Source organism: Orbicella faveolata, unplaced genomic scaffold (assembly GCF_042242905.1).
Source record: "Orbicella faveolata isolate gen_17 unplaced genomic scaffold, um_ofav_v1 contig_12, whole genome shotgun sequence".
Taxonomy (NCBI): Eukaryota; Metazoa; Cnidaria; class Anthozoa; order Scleractinia; family Merulinidae; genus Orbicella; species Orbicella faveolata.
The window spans coordinates 528,646-544,760 of record NW_028301539.1 but is presented as its reverse complement, the minus strand read 5'-3'; the positions used below and the strand labels follow the sequence as shown (position 1 = coordinate 544,760).

The window sequence follows — 16,115 nt, the reverse complement described above, 5'->3', positions numbered from 1 at the left end:
TCCAGTCTGGTAATCTGAAAATCATGGTCAAGGATGCCAGATGGAACACGTCGTTCACAAAATAGGGTGATCATTCAGCTGGACTACGAACAGCTCCTATTTGCTAAGCCCTTCAACTGTACAAACAACACAAGAACGCTCGACTACCTAAGGAAAAAGTGGACGAGGGGCTCCTCGTTGGTTGAGTGTACGGCTCAGGATGTCGAAGGTTGCAGAAGATCTAGAAGACAGGTTCAGTCCTCGTTGGAACTGCCTTCACCTGGACAATCAAATTAGAACCTGTTGAAATACGGTTCAAAGAAAGCTTTATTATTTAATTTCAGTTGCTTTAACGTCCTTATGCTGATCAAAGTTCATCCTTTTGTGTGTGATCTTGAAATTTTTCTACCCTCACTCGCGTGGGCTGGAGCAGATTAGGAACAATTTCATTCCAAAACGCCACCTTTTTTGCCCTGAACCTATGTTCCACCCTCGGGTCCACGTCGATTATGAGATGTGCCTGCTCTTGCTGTGTAAATTTAGGCCACGTGACTGACGAAGGACCAGAATCAGGTGGATTTGGAGATCTGAGGAAAGAAAAAAAAAATCACCAGAGCCAAAAAAAAATCCGACGTAAACAATACTTTAATAAAGCCCTTTCCGCCCACCTCCCGCCAAATCCGGAACATTAACATATTTGTCTCTACCTGGAGCACTGTAAAGGACTGAGTCAGAGATGTGTACCTCTCATAGGCGAGGGGGTGGGGGAGGGGATAATTTACCAGGCCGGGTTTCACTAGCCCCTAAGAGGGGTGAATTCAGGATTAGCTCCATCGAGGTCTGTTTTTGTCAACCGAAATACAAAAAAGGAGACATCCAGCCTTCATAAGTCATACTGATTGGAAGAACAGGTTAACACGAATCAAAGGTGCAATTGAGATAACGCTTTCACAGCTGGACACGACTTGGGCATGACATCAAACAAATTAAAGACGTTTGAATTTGCCATCCAAGAAATAACTTCCTCATCAAAATATTATAGGTACGTTACTGGTTAACCCTTAACAAACATTTCACGTGTGTACCAATAAAAAACAAAAAATCATTGTCTTACCCATATTTGGCAAAATCCGTCCATAGTCTCATTATATACAAGCTCACCCCCTTGTCTATTTCGGAGTACTTTTTTGTTAAAGCATTAACGAATAGGTCAGGTATGTTCTTAAATGGCGCGCCAAACACAAGTGCAAGGTCCATGCCATGTGCCACACCAATCCAGTCAGGCAGCGTGGAGTACACTGGTCGATGGTTGAACACATAAACATAAGGTGGAAGTCCTATCTGTTGGTGTAAAGGTATAATATAAAGAAACGATACAGTCCTATCTGTCGCATAAGCAGGTGGACGAAGTTCCAAATATAAAGTAAAATTAGATTTAACACAAAACCAAACACTTCAATCGACTTCCCAAGGACATGAACGCATCCACCAGGGACCAATAACAGACTAAGATATGATCAGTACTAAAAAGTAACATACCAGCGTTATTCATTATATAAAAACACTAGTGAAATGCTAGACATAAACCCAGGGACACTTACAGCAAGGAACTAGTTGTAGCCATGTTTGTTGAGAAAGAATTTTTGCCTGCGATGATGCTGTTGGTCCACCATTGTGGAGTATCGCTCATAAACTAATCCGGACTAATATCCATAAGGAGTCAAAATGAGCTTGTACAAGTCCCTCCCCCAGCAAACAATGGATTTGTGGTACCTTTATAACGCCAGAACACACGAGGAAATGTCTCCCTGCACAAATTCTCGGGGAATTTTCCTTTCGCATGAACTATCGATTCTGGCGAAAAGAACTTGTCGTAGGGACATTAAGTTGTCCTCGCGGCTTGTCACGAGAATTCAAACTAATTTGAAACAAGACCTCAAGTCTCCTGGATTTGCTCCCCCCAAAAAAGAGACGGCATGCATGAGGCGATTTGTCCCTAAAACTTTTCCCCTTCTCGGTACATGGACACATTACCAGGACTGGGCGCAGATAAGGACCCCCGACACTTTGATATGGGGGTAGACGGAATATAAATATAACCTTTGCCAAAGCCTTTGCCTCCAGCACGAGGGGTGCAATGAACCCTGAATCACTAAAACAGTTCATCATCGACTGACGAACAGCAATTCGGTTGTTAGGGTCTGCATGGTTAGTGTAGTGGAACAGAGTTAAATCTTCGACAGGTTTGCGCTTTTGTCGACCATAAATCATTCCATTCCTGACAACAGACTCAAACATTTCTAATGATACTCCATCTTTCACTTGGTAACGAGGCATAATCATTGCAAATAAAGCACCTTCGTTGGAAGTGACGCCAGTTATTACTTGAACATCAGCGTGAAATTGACCCGTTTTAAACAGGGTCTCTGGTAGATCTGGTAGAAATTCTCCATCAACTGTAGGTCCCACAATGTTTTGAGAACCAATGCTTTTAGAAATCGTGATCCCACTTTTAGCCTTTGTAATCTCCTCAACTGTCTTACCTCGCACGCAGTCAACAAGATCTGGTCCCAAACTGCAGTTTATACGCTTAGCAAACGCCTCTAGCTGCTTTGTGTTGGTAACTTTTCCACAGTAAAGCGGCGACGAAGACGTACCGCTCTGCATAATAGCTCTGTGAAACAAGCCTTTGGACAATGGCGACACTAAATGAAGAGACACGCTCATTCCTCCTGCACTTTGACCAAAAATGGTCACTCTGTTAGGATCACCACCAAACCTTGCAATGTTGGATTGAACCCACTTTAATGCCAAGACCTGTAGTTATAAATCATGAATGTTAATTAAAACAGTAATAATAATTTAAAAGAACAGCAGAAGTGATTCCTTCATCTTCATCATGGTTAACAGGTTAAAAGCGTACATAAACAATGCCAGGTACAAAGATAACTTACCTGATCCAACATTCCATAATTTCCTTTATAATCAGTATCAGGGATGTTGAAGAAGCCGAGTATTCCCAGACGATAGTTGATTGACACAACGATGACGTCATTGAAGGTCGCTAAAACCCCAGCAGGATAATGAGAGGCAGTACCATAAGCAAATGCGCCGCCATGAATCCACACCATCACCGCCATCTTGTCATTGGGCTTGACAGATGCCGGGACAAAGACGTTGAGAAAAAGGCAATCCTCAATGTTTCCTCCTAGGAAAAATAGAAAAAAATAATTTTCTTTCAGTAACATAGCGACGTGCATTCCCGTAATTGTGTTGTTCATTTTTCTGTTGAGAGGAAGATGATGGCCCATGATGTTTATAAATGTAAAGAAATGTCTTATATAGCACTTCAGAGCAGACAGGAAGTTTTTGCCCAAGTGCAAGCCCTACCTGCCCCCTAAACCAGGCTGACTATAGGTGCGTGACTGGCAGGATTAGGTCACGCTGGTGTCATTTTCACGATTGAATTGCAGTTCAAGCGACATACTGTACGTAGTTCCCGGATTCTTGTCCGATCCGAATTAAGGTTTTGACTTGTTTCACGTCAACAGAATAATTATGTTAAATCAATTTAGGTAAAACTGAAACATAGATATGCCATACCTGACCGAGTAAAATTGATCTCGGTGCCACGATACGAAACTGATGGCTGTGGACACGAGGCTCTGAACTTTGTGGCACGTTTCACTCCTGACCAAGGTTTGAGGGGCTTTGGAGCTGCAAACCTTAATTTGCCGACCGGAGGTTCAGCATACGGGATACCAAGATACTCGTGTACTGATTTGCCGTATGGAAGTTTCTCAATCTTGCCAATGACGGCACCAGACTCAGTCTGCACAACGGGGGAAAGTCGGTCCCCGTTGAACTCGGCTTGCGTTGACTTCAGTATAAAAAGGACAGTACAGTTCACGGCTATACACAGAACACGAAATGTAACTCTCATGTCAAAGGATCGTAGAAGAATAGGCTGCAGTCGGTGAAAGAGATTTGCGGTATCATCCGTTAGTAATTTAGCACATTTTTGTACGTGCGTGACAAAGCCGTCAACGCGATGAATTGCTAATTTTGAGGCGTAAAGTCAGTGAACTGGAATGGACTGACACACCAAGGACTAGAGAAAGCACGGTACCGACCTGTACACAAGACCTTTCAGGACCAAAAGACGTCTCAGTATTCAGCTAAAGAGACATGTTACCACATGTATCACTGTAGTAAAAGACATTGGATGGTCACAATAGACCGTTTTTGATATATTAAAATTCAGCTTGGTAGTGAGACTTAGAGAACACAAACAAAGGAAATTAAATGAGCATGTTTATTCATTTCTTTTGTTTGCGTCCTCTAGGCCTCAATATCAAGCTCAATTTTGATATATCGACAGTGGCCTGTTTGACCACCATCAGGTCCTGGATACCGGACCCTCTGGAGATACATTGGGACCCAGGCTAACGAACGAAAAAGATGCTCAAACTAAACAAGCTTTTACAGCAAGACTACGAAATGGACGGCAATAATTTTAGGAAACGTTCAGAAAAGATTTAAGCTGTGTTCACATTAAAGCCGAAACATGATTAGAGTAAACATGTTTCAAGGAAACATTTTTCGCCAAAAAATGTTTGTTATTGCATCATTCATATCAGATGTCGGATTCAGACACGTTTCATGCATGGTTGTATAATTTATGCTGTTTCATGGTACATTAAGTTTTTCGGCAATGTTCTCCCAAATATTCTGCTTTCTACCCATCGCCGATAATTGCCGTTGTATTTCTTCATCGGCCCATATTTCAACTAGACATTTGGCCTCATAATAGCCCCAATTTTGGTTCATTTAGGCACTCGCCTCCTCTCCGCATCCATCCGCCACTTTGAACGCGCTTGGTCTGATCATGATTGACACTACCTCGCGAGGTTGTTTCAATCATGCTCAGAATAATCATGTTTCAACCATGATTCGCGCAATGCACTGTCTGATGTGAACACTTTTCATAACGAAGCCGTCATGTTTCATTCGTGATCAGACTAATCATGTTTCAGCCTAGTGTGAACACAGCTTTATACATGTACCAAGGAAAAGCATTTCACCGCGGGCATGAGGGCTATCCATTCTTTCAATTCTCCAATAGGAGGTTCTGCTTGCTTTACCGCACATAATTAAGTAGTAGCAAAATTTAAAATGAGGTTAGTGAATAAGCTTGAATAAGACATTGTAAAGCAAAAATACAGTGACTTTGTAACATGAACGGTACCCCCAGCTGCGTACGGCAAAAGACCAGCTGGCTTCGGCGAGTCAGTGTTTCTGATCTATGTCCGGTTGAATCAGAAACTATCAATATCGACGTGGATAAAAACAATTCTGAATTTGTCATTTTGTTTGAACAATAGATTTTTTTCAAAAATAAAGATTCATGTACTGAAATAAAAATGAAGTCGCTAAATCTATATCTCTCAAGGAAATGACATTAATCGAATATGGGTTCATCAAGTGTAATAGTTCTTGATTCCAGTGTCATAAAATAATTCAACATGTTTAAAATCCCAATCCTAAACGTATCCGTTTACCAATTTCCCTTCTTGGCGGTGCAAATCTCTGCAAGTCACCATAATAGTCCGCGTTGATCAACAAGGATGAAATTAAACCTTCAAATCGTGGATCACGCGAAGGTTCTTTCACTCGAGCGCCACGCACATAAGTTCTCGAGTTACCAACATCTATGTTCGGCAAGAAATGTTCATCCACATCTTTCACGCTCGATCGTTTACTCAATCTACGTGTTTTATTTGGCCTGCTTTGGGTTTCAATCAGTGGCAATTTCATGATACTGTAGCCAGTTTTCGCTTGAGAGTTCTTACGCATTTCATTCCTCGCTTTTTCCTCCAGTGAGTGATTACGGGAATCATCCTTCCGTCTCGCTTTTCGCTGTATTTCAATAATTTTCTTGTTTCTTTCCCTCTGGGCTTTCGATTCTCTGTTATATAACTGGATTATGTCTCTACTCGCATGCTGCTGGTCTTTAATCTGTTCTTTTGATGAAAATTTACTTCGCCGCATGGTGGTCGAGCCCCAGTTGCCGTCACTTCGCTGGGCAATTATCTACCACCGCTGTCAATTTTCAATTTCATTGAACTAAAAGCAATCATACGCGGCATCACTTTGCCCAGAAAATCGATCGAAATAATCAAAGGACACCACGTCGATCGTCGGCGTAACAAGATGTTATTTTGCAGTGAACGGCACAAGTTTCACCAAGCAACTGCAAAATTTAATTTACGGCTTGGATAATAAGAGTCACTTTTTGTCGCCTGAGGCGATTACGCGAGACAATGTTGACATTCCATTATTATGTGCGTGCTGAGGGCATGACGGCGATCTTGACACAAACAATACTCTTCTACTTTTATTTTATTAGGTTTTGCACAAATAGTTGTCGGATGGACATGATAAAAAACTCAAATAGAAATTTGGCGGAGAGTGCGAGATTATTACGATTGCGTGTTGTCCGTTTTGAACAGAGCAAACGAAAGAGTGTCAATCTTTTCTTTCAACACTGGTACAAAGAATGTTTGCTTTACGTGACTATCGGAGTTTTACATCGTACAAAAACGACTCATTGAGAGAATAACCACTTTATTATAATACCGAAACGGACTCTGCGAGCGGGTATCGGTTTCACTGATGTTGCAATACAAAGATCCCGCAAAACAACTTAAAAAGTTACTTATTGTTTCAAATATTGGCTTGTATGAAAATCAGTTGGATACCCACTCGCTCACTTACTCACTCACTCGCTTTATCCTCTTCGTGCCCTTGAGCACATAATGGCCATCGGTCTGATCGAAACCCAACACATTCAAATTGCTTTTCTAGCGTTACCATGGAAGCATACTGAAAAAGTGTCGAATTTACTTGGGTGACCCAGTCCTTTGCAAATCATGATCAAACATTGCGTAACTTCGCCGAAGTGAAAATCATAATTTTGTTTAGACTACGAGTAGTCCCTCTTACGCTTAGCCCGTCGTGCGTGACGCGAAAAAAAAATTAAATAAAATAAAATAAAAAAAAGAGAAAAAAAATGGCCGCGCGAAATCCTGGGGGCGAGAAGCGCGCCTTTTGCGCGCTCCTCGCCCCCAGGGTTTCGCGCAGCCATTTTTTTCTTGCAGTTTTCTTTCGCGTCACGCACGACGGACCAAACGGAAAAGGGACTACTCGAAACCTAAATTTTGTTCTGCCACTCCTATTTTACGTTTGTAACATGTACAAGAAAAAATTGGAGGGGTAAGCCCTATCTTTCTTCCAGAGCCCGCTTATCTTTGGTCAGAACTCTGCCACTCCAATTTTTTAGCTCGAGCAAAGACCCATTTTCGATTATCAGTCAATCAGATTTATCTGAAACGACCGGAAGCTCATGAGTCGCAGACTTTGCCAGAGTTCACGCTCTTGGTACTAAACGTAAAGCGGGTTCTATGTGACCACTTCTTGGGACTAGCCTGCGTTCAGACGTGGAAAGGAAATAAAAAACCTTTGCAAGTAAGCCCTATTGGGGACGAGACTGGAGTAAACAATGAGACCTCGCGTGAAGCCTGGCGCGCGCGCGTAGTAGAACTTCCACAGGACGAGTAAACTGATGGGCCACGACACAAGCGAGCCGTGTTTCGCGTTGTGCGAAACGTTGTCAAGAGTTATGGCTACAAGGTATTGATGAGAGCAAGATTTTTTTTTATAACAGGCTTCGTATCTCAGCGTACTACAATTTTATTGCGAGAATATTAATTGCTAGTCGTTACATGGAGAATAAATTAATCGTGCGAGTTTTTATTTTTACAGTTCAGCGATAAACTGAATCCCGAGACTGAAAGAAACTTGCCGGCGGACAACACATTTCAAATATGGGAAACCAAAAAAGGTTCTGAGATGCAAGTCGAAGTAGTTGCGTCTCTATGGTCGATCGCGATGGTGTTAGTAAAAACACCATGACCAGATGGCACTGCACTGAAAACAACCCCGTCCTGCGGATGATATTGTTGACAACTCTTGAAACGAACCTTGTAGCGTGACATCTAAAACCCATTTGCCATTCAGTCACACACCACGCAAGCCGACCGTGGCGTTAAGAAGGAGAGAGGGAGATGCATCATCTACAGAGAAATGTAGGAATTATATGCGTAATTAATGGTCGTGCTCTTTGTTCCATTTGTGACGTTATCAACTTAAATGTCATCAGATATTCTTGATAAGCAGATAGTAGTACTGGGCTAGGCCTTTCCATACAATGGTCAGGTTAAGATATCGACGACATTCCGACGTCGCAAATCGAAAAACAACGTTATCAGTTTTGGTGCAAAAACGGTGGTAAAATTGTCCACTACGCCTATGATTGATCAAGGTCCATTTCTAGGCTTTGCCCGTAATTAACATCCAACTTTTCACGGCAGCCAGAAAGAACTTGCAACACAAAAGGTAGCCAGTGTAAAAGGGCCGAGAAAAACAGAAAGGAAAAGGACAAAATTGAGACCCGTTATTGGCAAAAAAAAAAAGAAAAGAAAAAAAAGGAAAAAAAGGTCCAAATTTTGGCATATGCGCATGACAGGAATTGAAATATTGCTCCATTTTGTACCTAATCCTCGAAAAATCTCTCCTTTTAGTAAAAATAAAGCTTTCTTAGCAAAACTTAGGCTTCTTTAGCGACATGGCAGCTAAAAAAAACCTGACTAGATGGTTAAAAACGTTATTTTTTGGCAAGGGGTTAAAGAATATTTTTACCGATTGGTATTCTATAGACTCCACCAGGCCATGCAATGGTTGTCCGCGGATATGCTCTGAAGAAAGACGCTGAACTGTGAAGAACCCCGGGAGGGGAACTCCCACATTAAAAGGCCGGGGGTGCTTGTCGGCAATTTTTTCCCTTCGAGGTACCAAGATACTGCATCGTGGGCGTATCTTGAAATTTTTTTCACCCCTTGGAGGTACCAATTCTAATCTCCTGTCATATTATTTTTGGCTCAATACTGACTGAAAGGTACCGCAACAGCCCCCGCCGTGTGCCTTTTGAGGCTAAACACCCTACGAGGTACCAAAACAATTCTTTAACCCCTAAAGGGTACAACGAGCGCGCCCCCGTCCTTTTTATATGGAAGCCCCTCCCCCCCCCCCCCCCCCGCCACCCCTGTGTGCGAACAACACTTCTTCGGAGCAACCAAGAAAGGAAGGTGATGCAACTTTCACCAGAAATTTTACTGGGATTCGCTTGGGGGAATCTTTGAAGACTGCGTGTTTTGATGCTGCTTCCTGCTGGTAAACAAATTAAAATTTATGCTCACCTCAATACGTTATATTTGACACGCGTTGACATTCGATTATAATCTTCCACATTCCTCATTTTCTGTGTGCTGTTCGTAGTCCTGGGGAGGGGGGTAGTACTGGGATTTTCCCGGGGGAATTTCCATTAAAAAAAAGGACGGGGGTGCTCGTAGTACCTTTGAGGGTGTAAAGAACAACCTATATTAGCAGGATAGAGATTTACATGGCAATGCGTTCATAAACTTTATGAGGAGAAGGTATTCGGAGCTATCGTCTTTAGTACTGTTAACAAGTAAGAAAGTGTCTATCAATGTGTTGTTTTGGAATTGGTTCCTCTTAGGGGTAAAAAAATGTCAGGTCACGCCCACAAAATAGGATGATCTCGGTACCTCTTAGGCGTTCGTTTCAAAATTTTTGACCAGCACCCTCATCCTTTAATTTGTGCATGAGGTCCCCCCCAGGAGATTTTTTTCGTTTAAAGATGAAACGGACTGACATAATTAAAAAGACTGAAGATCGATCCCACGGCATTTTTCTGTTGTAAATCAGTTGAAAAACTGAAATACCAAATTTGTTGAATAAAATATCACTGTGAGTCACAAAACTAAACAATATTCTTCGGCTGCCTGTTCCCAAATTAGCCATGTGAATCCGATGCAAAATCCCATTGGTTTGTTTACTCGTGCAATCAGGAGCCGAGCAGCAGGGAGCAAGGATGGCGCAGTATTAGTTGTGATTGCACTGAGTTTCAGCTTCGCAAACCTTAAGTTGCCTTTGCCTAATTCAAGTTATAACATAACTAAGGCAAAGCGCGCGCTCTGATTGGTTAATTTAGCGTCTACTATTTGCCCATGAGTGTACGCTGCTGACATGTGTGCTAATGTTTACAAAGCAAATCTTTTGACAGACATTGTTTCCAAAGTAATCACCGACGTCCTTCTGCCAGAAATGCGAAACTGTCTTCACAGTTGTCTGAAGATGAAACTTTATCGAGTTACTGGTGTGCAGTCGGTTGTCATGAATGAATTTTTGCGCGCTTGTTTTCTCTTGTCATGTAAGACTACACGAACATTTTTTTTTTGTGATGTAGCTCAATAAAAGAACTACTGTTGTTCCAATGTCTCAATTTTATGTTATAAAACAAATGGTAAAGGCCATAGCGTGCGCTATTGAGTTATGGATGCACTTGGGAGGTTTGCTAAGCACTCAAGAAGCTAGAGTCGCACTCGGCTATTGCCTCGTGCGACTCTTACGCTTCTTTCGTGCTTAGCAACCTCCCGCGTGCATCCATAACTCAATAGTGCACGCTATGGCGTTTACCATTTGTTAATTGATAAATGTCTTGTTTTTTTCTCTTCTTGATATCGGTTTCGCAATGGCTACAGTTCAGTAGAAACGTTTTGCAATACAATTTCATAAGCGTTTGCTAACGATGAAACAAATTCTACGTCATTGTACGAACGTTATCAGTAATCAAACAAATTCATTCTGCGCACTCTAGGGATTGTCAAATGGGTTCTCCTATTCAGTCGACCAGACTTAGTGGCACCATGCAAACTATTTTAAATTTTCATTTCATAATGTATCTGTCTGTATGCGTCACAAATATCACACTTATAGGACCATTTGAATTCAATTGTCTTTGCTTTATTCTGGGTGCCCCATTATAGTTTCAACAAGCGTTAATACTTACTTTGCTACTGCAGTACAAGTCCGGAGTTCCCATGGAACCTTCTTTCTTGGTCAGCTCAACAGCTGGAACATTCGGAAAGGTAGATCAAGGTTGACCAGAGACAATCCAGCATAGTTACTAGCTGCTAAAAGTTTTGTTCAAGTGTTAAACATATTACAGGTTTAAAGAGATTAAAAGCATGTTGAAGGCTATGGAAAGAAAAAATGGCTGCAGCAGACTTCTTGGCGCCTAAGAAAAGGAGATTCAGAGTCTATTACGATTGATGAACTCTTAAAAATGTTCACTCTTGATTCACAAAAATAAGTACAAGTAATGTAAGTGTTTACCATCCCTTGAACATGTAATTACCAACCAAAGCTTACAATTCGTTCGAAAAGATAACTGACTTTGTTTAACATACTGCAGTCTATTGCTGCTTTGAATAAAGTTCTTTCTACCCCAAGGCTTCTGCCCAGCGCTACATTTTTGGCTTAAAGTACTTAGATTGGAAAAGTGAACAAACTGTTTCATATCTTGACCAGAGCAGAAAGGTAAACCGCTCGGGATATACGAAAATGAATAATACAAACCTGTGAGAGAAGTGCTAACTAAAATTACAGGTTAAGGAGATTATATGCCTGTTCTCATTCAAAGTTAATTACCACAAAAGAAAAAACGATCAAAAGGATTTTGTCTTAATACAACGCGTACTGAATGTAATCAAAATCTATTGTTATCGTAACTCTTTTCATGTTAGTAATTTTCTCAACAGCGTTTGCTTGAAACTATCATAGCACGTACAAATATACACTTCATGCAAAATCTGGGCAAAATGTCCCCCTCAGTTATAGATACCATATCCGAATTACGTACTGTACATTTTGCAAAAGAAAATAATCTTTTGCTTAGTTGTTCGAACTTCTATGGGGTCGCAATTATTTTAATTGGACGGTGTTCAACTTTTCATCTAAAAATCAGTCACACTCTGAAATATGCAGTTTATTTTGACACGTGTGTGCGGTCAAGCTCGCACTTCAGATCCCCACACACAAACGATATCACTTTGTACATACATGGGATTAAGTTTCTTTCCTGACTTTTTGATTCTACAGACGTTCAATATCACATGGTATAATGTGTTTTCCCAGTAAAAGGCGACATTCCGGGTTTTTCTGACAGAGGAACCAAACTAGAAATAAGTTTCTGAAATCTCGGATCTCGCCCCGTGTTTCCGTCTCGTACTTTACTTATCTTTCGTGAAATTTTAGGTAATTTCCCAAGGCGTTCTCTATTCGCTCTTTCCTTATAATGACCGCCTTTCAAGTCCGTCGCGTTTGTCTTAGCTCCTAGCTTATTTTCGCTATTAAGTTTATGGAGTGGAGGAAGGAGATTACGTAAACCACTGGGTTTGCGGATTACACTGTGTGAATTAACCGCTTCTTCTCCTTCTCTTAACCTGGCCTTGGCCTGCACTTTCTTCAGTCGATCCTCTTTAACCATGTTCTCTTTTCGAAACTTGAAATACGCTTGCAGAGTGTCGTGTTGAGGTGAATTTCGTTCCGGTTCTAGGATTCCGTAAGCGAGAGATGCCTTTCTCAAGTCTTCCACATTACGAAGTACTTCCAACACATTTTCCCCTTCTCTGTTTTCCGTTTCATTCTCATCATCGTCTGCCGCAGTTTGTGATGCTTGACCTTTTCCGGCATAGTTTTCCTCTTTGACTTTGTTTAAATTCAGCAACTGGCTGCTTTGTCGCTTTTTTAGATGACGCGGGAGAAATATATCTGCCTGGTCATCGGTTTCTTTATTCTGCGCTGTGAAGTCAATTGCGTGCGAGTCAAAAACCTCAACCTTCTTTTGCTGCTGTCGATCCAAAGCTAATTTCGTGGCCAGATGATGTGATTCTGGTTCGCTTATTTTACGAGATAGTCTCCTTCCTCCGTTAGCGAGTTTCTGTTTCCTTTCCAGTATCTCTTGGTTCTTTTGCTTGTGTTTTTCGCTGATAGCAGGTTGTGGAACATGCTTGTCCCCTGTAGTACTGCACTTCGGACATTTAATATGTTTATCACTTCCGCAGTTTGTTTCTGCAGCTCCAACAGGCCCTTCCATATTTGACACACAATGTGTTCTCTATCAGAACCAACTAAACGCCCTCAAATCCGTACCGAATTTGAATAATCCTGTATATAAAGCTTTTAAGTGCCCGACTCACGTAGTTTTTTCTGTTGAATGAAACTCATAACATTAAACAACAATTAGTTGTCCGTATCTAAAACGCCGGCTTTTGTTAATCGGCAATCCGCGTCACTTGTGATTTAACATAAGAATAGCAGACGGCCTTCTTTGTTTATTTCTACAGGTTATTTCGATTTAGCTGATTGTGCTTTTGCTATCATCTGACCCAACTCACCAACACGAAAAATATTCCCAGCCATAAAAGTCCACCAAAATAAACTTGTGATCACATTACTGTCATTATTGACTTCCGCTTCCAAGAAATGTTTCGTGAAAGTTGCCTATCGGCTAAGCGGCAAAGGAATACAAAAAAACCCTTCGTGGAAGGTCTATTGTTTAACTTTCACACTTTTCTTCCGCTGAAACTTCTTTTTTACGATTACGAAGTCTGTTATGAATGATTAAAAACAAGACTTGGATTGCCAGAAAATTTGCCGACCAATTTTTATTATTCAGTACCGAGTTACTCTTCCTTCAAGGCGTTTGGTTACCGTGATACGACGGTATGCCTTTAGGCCAAGCATTTTTTCTGCTCTTAACGATTACGTGCAGGTACAGCTAAGTTCAATTTAAAAAAATAATAACCAAAATTTCCTCTCTCTTTCTTTCATCTTCTCCAACAATGAAAATTATTCCAGGAAATTAAGCTAAGCACACCGTGAGGTATAAATCAGTACGTGCAAGGTCCGTTTCATTTGTTGACATGTTTAATTAAACCGTACAAATCTCCTGAACGCATTGAAAATTGTTTATTTCCAAACAGTTTACCTGCTCAGTTAATCGGAATAAGTTAAAACTGTTCTTTTATTGCCTTGAAACCTGTCTTTAATCTTTAATCGTTAACAAGTCACTCCTAAAACAGTATAAAAAAATTATAGTTATAAATATATAAAATAAAATATTAGATAAATATAAATTTATACAATGATTTAAAAAAAGAAAATACCTATTGAAAGAATAATTTTATAGTGTTCATCGCAGCTACATATTTAAAATTTGTCTGATCGACTGACAGTCATTCTGAAAAGCGCAGACTTGCTTTAAATAGTAATAATAATAATTTTATTTAAAAATAGAAGAACCGTAGCCAGGACAAAACATATTAAAAATTTATAAAAAACGTTCACTGGCTATATAAAGTTAAAACTTTCAGAGCTTTCGACTGTCAGACTACAGCCTTCGATGGATAAAAAATGGAAAAGATAACAACTACAAATATATACAAAAATGGGTGGGACTATAAAAAGAATATATTAAAATGGAAAAATATAAGTGTAACTTCAACCAAATGTGGTTTATAAAATATCTTGTGCCGACTGTCCATGGAGTTATGTAGGCGAGACTGGCAGATGCTTTGAAACGAGAAAAAAACAAGGGTTCTTCACGTATTCGCAAGACGTTAGAATCATGGCACACCGCTTCGATAGATCATGCAGATAGCAATTCTAGGCCGCTCCCCAATCAATACTCTATTCTTTTAAAAAAGAACAATTAGTTCATTAACACTTATATTTTTCCATTTTAATATATTCTTTTTATAGTTCCACCCATTTTTGTATATATTTGTAGTTGTTATCTTTTCCATTTTTTATCCATCGAAGGCTGTAGTCTGACAGCCGAAAGCTCTGAAAGTTTTAACTTTATATAGCCCGTGAACGTTTTTTATAAATTTTTAAATAATAATTTCATCAAGCTGTTCCTTTTACTTTGAGCTCTTCTCGTCAAATTACAACGATACGTTTTTGTTTTCCTCTCGGACACTTTGCCATGGACTCATTTTTGCATGCATGGTGGATCACTACACTCTGGTTCAGGACCAAAGCCCTTCACGATCGGCTTAACTGCGTGCAATGAGTTATCATTAGAAGCCTAATCTCTGCCACAAGCCTAATCTGGGATTTTCACTTTGTTCCTGTGTTCAAGCCCTCCTATCCGTGCTAACTGAGCGAAATGTACTACACTTGGTGACTGCGCCTTTTGTCGTTCGGTTCCATTTTTATGTAACAATTTGCCCTTGGCCATACGATCAAGCTCGTCTTTGGACATTTTTAAAAAAGACGATTGAAACCATATCTTTTTAAATCGCTTATGACTGTTCATAATTTTGTTAAATCTTATTTCCATAAGCCGTCGGCAATTTTGGTTGGTTCTCTCGGTCTCGGACTTAGCCTGATAAGTCAGTCATCTCCCGCGCCGCCTTCAGCCTAATCCCTGGGCGAGACACTCTCGCCCGGGATTAGGCTGAGGGAGAGAGAGGACTGAAATTTCAGGCCAGGTCTAACCGACCCATGGAAGGCGGCTAAACTCCAGAATACCCGGCCACTTATTAGCATCTCATTGAATAAGAATAGCAACTATTGTTATATACCTCGTTCTTGAAAGCACACCGGCACATGTAAATAAAGTGGCCGGGTATTCTGAAGTTGCGGAAGGCCAGAGAGAAATCGGACCAGACCGTGGCACCGCGGGCAACTCCATGCCCTACGTACTGAGGCAACTCAACGTATACGTTAACGAACAAATTGTTATGTTCAGAAGTTTTCGGTTTACTAAAAGGTCTGCGATTCAAATTAATACATCAGTTTCCGTCCTAAGCTCACCTAGATAATGTATCAATTCTCTTTTATTGAATGTCAGAACACCAAAACAGTATTGCCTTTATTGTTAATTAAATGTTCTTTATTCTTATCTTCTGTCTGTGCATACTTGATAATAACTCGCCTTTAAAAACCATTTGTGATATGGTGTAAAATTCAAACCAAAAATATTAGCTATATATCTTACCGGTGTACGGATGAGACAGACAATATTGATGATTTGAATAATTCAATCTAAAATGAGTTTAATTAATGTTGTAGAACAAGTTGCACGACTTGACATTTTTTATCAGTTCAGAAGTTGTCGAAGAGACTGGGTTGTAGCTAGTTCAACC

At 40.5% G+C, this 16,115-nt stretch overlaps 1 protein-coding gene across 1 annotated transcript; it reads right to left on the bottom strand.

The window, feature by feature from the left end:
* Positions 1-288: 288 nt before the first annotated feature.
* On the bottom strand, positions 289-6,287 carry LOC110067487 (neuroligin-4, X-linked-like). Its single transcript, XM_020774815.2, has 5 exons — positions 3,583-6,287; positions 2,934-3,187; positions 2,080-2,796; positions 1,094-1,320; positions 289-566 (listed from the first exon to the last, which is right to left on the bottom strand). Exons 1-5 carry the CDS (start codon positions 3,920-3,922, stop codon positions 347-349), a joined length of 1,758 nt encoding a protein of 585 aa, XP_020630474.2. The 5' UTR covers positions 3,923-6,287; the 3' UTR covers positions 289-346.
* Positions 6,288-16,115: the final 9,828 nt, after the last annotated feature.